Consider the following 9,314-nt stretch of genomic DNA (forward strand, 5'->3'; position numbering starts at 1 on the left):
GGACACTAGTTATAATTTGATACTTTGCAATTTGGGTCTTCCTCAAAACAGAGCAGAACCATCTGAAACTAGTACAGTTGAATCAGCACAGTCTACGCCACAGAAAAGACGAGGAAGGTCATCAAACACACCACCATCACAGCAAAAAAAAGTGTAAGTGGTGAATATTTTCTAAATTTGTGTTTAGTGAAATTTAAAAATATGCCTCTGCCCCCAAACAATCATTTACCGAAAATATTTCGGGATACTTTAATTGACAGTTAAGAAAATAAATTGCCATTGTTATTTCTAAAATGTTTTCCCTAGCTGCTTCTCCTAGAGCATTTCAAACCAGAGCAAGAGGCTACGAGTAAATTTAATGTGCTCAGGTAGCATATATGTAGCTTTGCTTTTCTAGGAGAAAAGTAAATAAAGTGAATGAGGGCATTGAAGATAGGTCATCATTAGGACTTCAAGGAGCGAAAAGTGCTCCCATTTATTTTGGATAGGGAGGAAGAATCAAATTGTTACTGTGGTGAAACAGTATTGTAGAGAATTAAATTTTTTCTGATTCACCTTAAATTAATGTTTGCTTACTTTCTAATTTGTGGCCTTCTTATTATCCACTTGAATCATTTCCAAATTAATAAAATGTGCTACAATCTATGAAGCATAGTAGCTCTTAAAAATTCTGAGGCATGTTAAGCTCCAAAATAAAGGTAAACTCTGTGGCTAGCTTCATTTTCCTATGCTTACTGTAGGAAACTACAGGTACCTGTACCTTTTCTGTACATGTACAGGCAATATATGGAAAGCAGAGGTGTACAAGTGGACAGGATTTATTTGCCCACTGGTATCAAACTGCAGCTCATGGAACAGATTTGCAAGATACTTTTACAAGAACCTGGTGGTAAATTCCTTAGGGCACGACTTGCGCGCATCTTCAGTCTGGCATTTTGTGTAACGCTGTTTTTTTAGCTTCTGGGCTTAGTGAGCATGATGTTGATCTTCCTCTGGCAGTTTAACATACCAATTTGCCTGTCCTCAGAGATCTTCCATACCGGAGATCTTTGCCTGAACAAGCTTGTACCCTCAATTCAAATTTTAGTTTCATGCTGGATCACGTGTTCTGGCTTTTTGCACACACAATATCCCGAGCTTTCCAGTGTTCTGTTTCCCTACCTCAGATCAGACCTCTTCTGCTCCTTTACTCTGTAACCAGAAACACATGTCCCAGCACTGTCTTGGTTACTACAGAAGTCACTGGTACATGTGCAGTGGAACAGGAGTTGGAAACTGCTAATGCCATGCAGAGAAGACAGGCCAACAAGTTATTGTTGGGTGCTAGGGGCAGCTTTGACAAATGCCATAGTAAATACTTAAGTAGCTTCTGATTCACATCTCAGTGTGCCACTTTACCTCATTTTAAACAGAAAGTAAACTGTATCAGTATCCACAATCAGTAACAGGCATAGCTCTTGTTCATGTATATGTACATTGTTCCTGGCATGAGAAGCCCAAGTTGTTTCAGGGTTTGGAGTTGTTTGGTCTATTCTAGATTTCATCCAAAAAAATACTGTGTGTATTTTTTAATTTTTGTGATTCAGACCACCCAAATTTTGACTGTCCTTTTTCCAAATCTGCAAGAAAAAGGTGAGACCACAGTAATTCCTCAGTGCAGGAAGACCTTTCTCCCTTTTCTACATACATTTATACAGCAGTTTTACATGAAGGGAGCTGACAGACTGGGCAGCACTGTGTACCGAAAGATAAAATATATTTAATCCAAGTGCTTAAAGCTTTCTGATTTCCTTGGGGGATGGGTTTGGCATAATACTTTGGGATTCTACCTACAAGGTGATAGTGTATAACCTATTTCTGATAACTAATTGGCTTACCAATTGGAGCGTGTGAACTGCCTTATTTTTGTAACATGTGAAAAGGTGAACCTAGCTTATGAATAATTCTTCTGTTTCCTTTTCAATTCTGTTGCTTCTGTCAGTCTTGGAAGGCTGGAGTTGGGCTAATTTGTATTGTTTCTCAGAGGATGTCTTGTTGGTTAGTTGGTGCTGAAACCCCCACTATACTGTAATTACTATATGCAATTCAGAGATTTTATTTTGTACAGATTTTTTGTGTGGTTCTCAGGACTGAAAATTCCTACCATATGTGTGGTTTGATGCTGTCATAGGACAGTTGTTTTGGATCTGTATGCCTCCACTGGAGATTGAAGTGTGTTTGTTGTCTGCCTGGAACAGAGCTTATGGTTGAATTTAATCCAAAAAGTCACCCAGTTTGGGTGCATCAAGACTGCATCTGCAGTAAGCAGGATAATTCAGTGATTTGATTCTGAACTGTGCTAATGACCCAAACCAAAATGGTAGTGTGAATGCAACTGTGTAGGTTTGGATATATAATCTAGTTGGCTTTTCCTTTAAGGCATGGAGGGGACTAGTTCTTATTTTAAGCAAGTGGTTGCTTTTTGCTTGTGGTTCAGCTCCCATGACTAACACAGACAATTTAAGGTATTGTTGACTGATTTTTTTTTTTTTTTTTTCCTTGATTATCCTGATTAAGGTATTGTTACCCTGATTATCCCTGGCTCTTAGCATGAGCTAGCTTGTAAGATTTGCATTTAGGTTCATTATAGTGTTAATTTCATAAATAGCAACATGAGTTCTTATAGGTCTGTAAAAATATAGATGCAGTTATTCAAATTTTGTTTTGTATAGACTCCTATGTAAGTAGAGTACATCTATTCATGGAATCGAATAGAAGGGGAAAAAAACTCCCAAGTATTCAGTCTCTGGCTGTTTGGCTTTTCCTGTTCACTGGTTACTGTTGTGTCAGCCTTCTTTGGCCTGTATTCTGGCACTGAAGAGAAAAATCTGTCTTGTCTATACAGGCAAAAATTGTTCAATTTGGTACTCCTAGCCCTCTCTTCTGGAAGAATTTGGTTTAGAAATGCTGCTATAGAGCTCCTAGTTCTACTTCTTCTGTTCCATGTATGGATGAACTAGATAGTATTATATAACATGAAATGTTGAGGGTGCTGTCCTTGTAAAGTAGAATGTTTGATCTTATATGGTTCATACATGTGCAGACCCATATACTGTGAAACTGATCTTTGTTGTTCTTCTGATTGCAGCCGTGCAGGACGTTCCAAACAAGCAGCCAGTAAAGAGAATGAATCTAGTGAAGAGATGGATGTATTTCAGAGTAGTTCACCTGTCAGTGATGACATTCCCCAGGAGGAAGTAATGGAAGAAGAGGAAGTTTCCACAATCAATGTAAGAGAAATGCCTGAGATTTTCTTTGTGGTCTTTGTGGTGTCCTCTGTTCAGAGAATGACTGCTGTTCTTAGAACTTAAGCTTCCTCCTTTAAAATGAATGAGGTGGTTGTCAGCTGCCACTGTTGTGTAGTGGCACTGCACTGTGGTTTCCCAGAGAAGCTGCATTTCTTATAAAATGTCATTTTTTGTCAAGCATCTTAAATTTTCTGTTCTCTACAGCTTTTGTTATCTGTCTGCCCAAGTTGTGTAGTAGCTCATGGGAATTATTTTCCAGGTAACTCATGCCCATTCTTCTTAGCTAGATTATAATAGTGAATGACGTTTCTTTATACAAAACAAGAACACAAAACAAATAGTATTGGAAAATAAGTATGGAATCTTGAAGGAGAATACTAAATCAGTTTCTTCCTCTTATCGGCATATGCAAATACATTAAAATAAGTTTATGTTTATATTTATTTCATACAAATACATTAGTAATGTTAGTAGGAATAATAAAAATCATAGAATGGTTTGGGTTGGAAGGGACCTTAAAGACCATCTTGTTCCAGCCTCCTGCCATGGGCAGGGACACCTTCCACCAGACCAGGTTGCTCAAAGCCCCATCCAGCCTGGCCTTGAACACTGCCAGGGAGGGGGCAGCCACAGCTTCTCTGGGCAACCTGTGCCAGTGCCTCACCACCCTCACAGTAAAGAATTTCTTCCTAATGTCTAATCTAAATCTACCCCCTTTCAGTTTGAAACCATTACCCTTGTCCTGTCACTACAGTCCCTGATCAAGAGTCCCTCCCCACCTTGCCTGTAGGTCCCCTTTAAGTACTGGAAGGCCGCTATAAGGTCTCACCAGAGCAGAGTACAGGAGCAGAATCACCTCCCTCAACCTGCTGGCCATGCTTTTTTTGATGCAGCCTGGGATACAGTTGGTTTTCTGGGCTGCACGTGCACATGACTAGCTCATAGTCAGTTTTTCATCCACCAACTCTCCCAAGTCCTCCTCCGCAGGGCTGCTCTCAATCCACTCATCACCCAGCCTGTATCTGTGCTTGGAATTGCCCTGACCCAGGTATAGGACCTTGCACTTGGCCTTGTTGAACTTCATGATGTTTGCATGGATCCACCTCTCCAGCCTGTCAAGGTCTCTCTGGATGGCCTCCCTTCCCTCCAGTGTGTTGATCGCACTACACAGCTTGCTGTCGTTGGCAAACTTGCTGAGGGTGTTGCCAACAAAGATGTTAAATAGCACTGGTTCCAATAACGACCCTTGAGGAATTCCACTTGTCAGTGGTCTCTACTCAGTTATCAAGCTGTTGACTGCAAGTCTTTGAGTGCGACCATCCAGCCAATTCCTGATCCACCCGGTGGTCCATCTGTCAAATCCGTATGTCTCCAATTTAGAGACAAGGATGTTGTGTGGGTCAGTGTTGAATGCTTCTCGCAAGTCCACGTAGATGATGTCAGTTGCTTTTCCCTTATCCACCATCGCTGTAACCCCATCATAGAAGGCCACCAAATTTATTAGGCACAGTTTGGCCTTAGTGAAGCCATGTTGGCTGTCATGGCTCCTCGTTCGTTTCCATGTGCCTGAGCATAGCTTCCAGGAGGACCTGCTCCGTGGTCTTGCCGGGCACAGAGGTGAGACTGACTGGGCTGTGATTTCCTTGGGTCTTCCTTTTTTCAGTTTTTGAAAGCGGGGGTTATGTTTCCCCTTTTCCAGTCACTGGGAACTTCACCAGACTGCCACAACTTCTCAAATATGATGGATAGTGGCCTAGCCATCCACCAGTTCCCTGAGGACCCGCAGATTCATCTCATCAGGTCCCATGGACTTGTGCACCTTCAGGTTCCTTAGATGGTCTCAAACCTCATCCTCTCCTACAGTGGGTGGTTCTTTGTTCTGCCAGCCCCTGCCTTTGCCTTCTGTGACTTGGGTGGTGTGGCTGGAGCACTTGCCAGTGAAGACTGAGGCCAAAAAGTGGTGAGGTACCTCAGCCTTCTCCATATCCCAGGTAGCCAAGTGTCCTGTTTCCTTCCTGAGAGGGCCCACATTTTCCCTAGTCTTCCTTTTATCACCGACATACCTATAGAAGTTTTTCTTACTGCTCTTGACATTCCTGGTCAGATTTAATTCTGTCAGGGCTTTGGCTTTCCTAACCTGATCCCTGCCTGCTCGGACAATTTCTCTGTGTTCCTCCCAGGCTACCTGACCTTGCTTCCACCCTCTAGAGGCTTCCTTTTTTGGTTTGAGTTCGTCCAGGAGCTCCTTGTTCATCCATGCAGGCCTCCTGGTGTTTTTTCCTGACTTCATTGGGATGCATCGCTCCTGAGCTTGGAGGAGGTGATCCTTGAATATTAACCAGCTTTCTTGGGCCCTTCTTCCCTCCAGGGCTGTATCCCATTGTACTCTACCAAGCAGGTCCCTGAAGAGGCCAAACTCTGCTCTCCTGAAGTCCAGGGTAGTAAGCTTGCTGTGCTCCATCCTTGCTGCCCTAAGGATCTTGAACTCCACCATTTCATGGTCACTGCAGCCCAAGCTGCCTGTGAGCTTCACATTCCCCACCAGCCCCTCCTTGTTGGTGAGGACAAGGTCCAGCATAGCACCTCTCCTTGTTGGCCTCTGTATCACTTGGAGAAGGAATTTATCATCCACACATTCCAAGAACCTCTTGGATTGCTCATGCCCTGCTGTGTTGTCCCTCCAACAGATGTCAGGGTGGTTGAAGTCCCCCATAAGGACCAGGACTTGTGAACGTGAGGCTGCTCCTATCTGCCTATAGAGGGCCTCATCCACTCAGTCTTGCTGGTGGGGCAGCCTTGCAGACCCCCACTGTAATGTCACCTGTCCGTGCCCTCCCTTTAATCCTGACCCATAAGCTCTCAGACAGCTCCTCATTGAACCCTGCGGAGCTCCGTGCACTCCAGCTGGTCATTGACGTAGAGGGCAACACCCCCACTTCTTCCCTGCTTGTCCTTCCTGAAGAGCCTTACGTTACAACACTCCAGTCATAGAAGGCATCCCACTGCGTCTCTGTGATGCCAATAAGATTATAGCCCTGCAGGTGTGTGCACATCTGTAACTCCTCTTGTTTATTCCCCACACTACGTGTGTTTGCATGGAGGCAACTGTAACTGAATTCCTTCACACTTTTGGACACATCTGATGACATCACAGTGCATGAAAACTCTGAAAAAGGAAACTAGGTTGTACTTAAATACATGAAGGATGCAGGCTCAGTAACATCAAAGTTATGTCGTGGTCATTGACTGAGATTTGTACCTGTGATAAAATGAGTAATGAATGGCACTGTATCCAGTTACTCAAACATTACTGTAAGACATTTTTTCCATTATAAAATATATTTATTCTTGAATTTTTCAAAATTTTTCAGTAAAAAAATCTAAAATACTTTTTCTCCAAACAGGTCCGTCGCAGAACTTCCAAAAGGGAAAGGCGATGAGTGAGCATGTAGTTACCAGCCTTCCAGGTGAAAGCTTTGAAGAATGCTTTTAATATAAAGCTTGAGACTGAATGAAGCTGTTAGTGCACAAACGGGGTTGCTGAAAAAAAGACAAAACCTATTTTACTTTTACTGCCCCTGCATTTCCAGTCCCTAGGTCACAAGCTTTAGCCACACACATGTTGATATCATTAACTGTGGATTTTTGTGAAGTGTAATGTGCGCTGGCTTTGTAGACATATAAACTAAAGAAGAAAACTGTAAATAGTTCTTTTTTTAATGTTTCTGACTTCTAAAGTGCTTGTATAGCTTTTATCTGCGGCTTTAAACTGACAGTACCCCACTGTTTATTGGAAGTATTGATTTAAAAAAGAACAGTTTTGTTGAAAATTGATCTGAAGCAATATCTGTCAGTGTTCGTATTTGTACTCTTGTTGACTTTTAACTGTGAAAAAAAAATCATTTGAACAAATAGTGCCACTTTCTTTTGCCACTATTTGTTAAGAAGAGGGGGAAAAAAAAAGTCTTTGTTTCCTTCATGAATCTAACCTAGTGTTTACCTTTAGGCACCTACCTGTCATCAGAGGTGCTAACCTACTTTCTTTTACAGTTGAACAATGTTGGATAGAATAATACAAGAGATGCAAATTGTGAAAGAAACTGTTTGACTTGTTTTACACCTCAGTATTGATGCCAGGCTTTTCTGGACTTCTAGTGGCATTGAAAATTCAAAAAGGATTTAAAATATTTTAATTTTAAAAGTGTGTTATTAAATAATGTACTGAATACCCTACCCATTTTATCTTCCCCTATCAGTTTTTATTAATCTGCTGTATCAATAAAATTCTGTAACTGAGTTTTTAATAGTCTAGTATGTTAATGTGTATAGATATTTCCTTCTGAACATGATGTTCACAGAGCAAATTATTACTACATTATAATATGAAATCTGATATATAAACATTAGTCAAAATGCAGTTCTTATTACAATGTAAAGTTAATCACAAAGAAAAATTTTATTGATGCAGTGTGTCTTTATAAAGCTGTTCTTCAGAGCCAAGTGTTTTGTATTTTATAGTGAAGTTGCATGTTTATGAAAAATGTGCTGAAAATGGGATGTAATGTTTTTTTGGAAACTCGTATCTAGCAGTAGTATATGGTAGGTTGCCTCATGAGAGAACCTTTTATTGAGAGTTTATTGTACCGTTTTGTTTTTGTTTTTGAGCCAAATTTTTTTGGTATGAAGAGCTAAGTTTTTGTTGAATAACCAGCTGTTGATTATTGCAGTCCAAGGTATTCAAGATTTGAATGAAGCTCCATTTTTATTTTCTGCTAGCATAGAGAGGTTGGGTTTTTTGGTTGTCTATTTTAGGTATAATCTGAAAAAAAATAGAAACAAAATACTTAAAGCAGTATCCTGTATGCAGTTTTACAGTTTACAAACTGTGTCTTCGAACCAAAATGTATAGGTTACTACACTATGCTTAGCCAAGCACATCCTATAATTTCAGGTGCTGTTCTCCCTCTGTTTCCCTACAGTTGACAACAGGTGAAAAAAATCAATTTCTAACTTAGGAAAATTTTTATCTCACTGAATAATGGAGCATTTTCATATAATTCATCAATAAATAAGTTGTTATTGCAAGGTGGCCTGTAAAGATTAGAGGAAAGGATAATACTAAAACACAGATTTAGTGATTTCCAAATGATAAGATCACTAGAGAAGAAACCTTCAGAATTTTTTCATTATGCATTTTTTTTTGTTACCAGTGGAAAAAGGTATTATAAACAATTAGATTATTTTGCCTCAGCTTAACACCACCACCCCCCTCCAGTATTCAGCTTTTCAACATTTATACCTATAGATATGGGGGAAATGCTGGCTAAAAGGGCAATTATGGTTGATTTGAATTGACTTTAAAATAGTTGGCACAATGGAACTGGCTTACTTATGCTTAAGCAGTGCAAATGCAAGTTGTTGGGTTGTTTTTTATGGTATAAAATGATTGAAAGCTAGCTTTATATTTTCGTTTTTGACAGAATTGCACTGAAAACATTTATGGAAGATGTACCTTTAAGTCCATTTTATACAAAAATATGAAAAATTGATGCTGAAACTGCTGCAGACTCTTGAGGCTTTATGTGCATAAACATGGTTAGGTTAAACTTCATTGAATATTGATGCACATTACTGATCATAATGTTTAATGTAAATTTAAACTATAGTTTTGCAATTTAAATATTGATTTCTTGGGTTATAATGTGTAATTCATTATTTCTTGAGAAATAGGCACAGCAAATATTTCATTCTTATATTCAGACTTCTAAATTCATTCTCATCTCATATAAAGAAAATTAATATTTTATGTACTAACATTTTGAGATCTGCGTACAGTAGCTACAGTAGAGTATAATTATGTATAAAAGATAAATTGCTAACGTTCAGTTAGCATGCTCTTCTGCAATGATAATGTTAAGTTTATAAAAATGTACTGTATTACATTAAAAGATCAAATTGAACTCACTGTAACAAGTTCCAGTATGAAATTTTTGTGAGATTACCGAAGTATCTTGCTGTACTTCGCAG

The 9,314-nt window shown here is 39.7% G+C and overlaps 1 protein-coding gene across 2 annotated transcripts in view; it reads left to right on the forward strand.

Annotated features, from left to right (window-relative positions):
* The window catches only part of PDS5B (PDS5 cohesin associated factor B), a 91,792-nt gene extending 85,037 nt beyond the window's left edge, over positions 1–6,755 (forward strand). For both annotated transcript variants that reach the window (XM_086481872.1, XM_086481873.1), the window contains exons 32-34: positions 52–153; positions 3,128–3,269; positions 6,692–6,755. In XM_086481872.1, the coding sequence (XP_086337998.1) occupies positions 52–153; positions 3,128–3,269; positions 6,692–6,727 (280 nt within the window). In that variant the 3' untranslated portion in view covers positions 6,728–6,755. The remainder of the gene's footprint in view (positions 1–51; positions 154–3,127; positions 3,270–6,691) is intronic.
* Positions 6,756–9,314: the final 2,559 nt, after the last annotated feature.

The sequence above is a fragment of the Leptosomus discolor genome, chromosome 1, assembly GCF_034619465.1.
Source record: "Leptosomus discolor isolate bLepDis1 chromosome 1, bLepDis1.hap2, whole genome shotgun sequence".
NCBI classification, from domain to species: domain Eukaryota; kingdom Metazoa; phylum Chordata; class Aves; order Leptosomiformes; family Leptosomidae; genus Leptosomus; species Leptosomus discolor.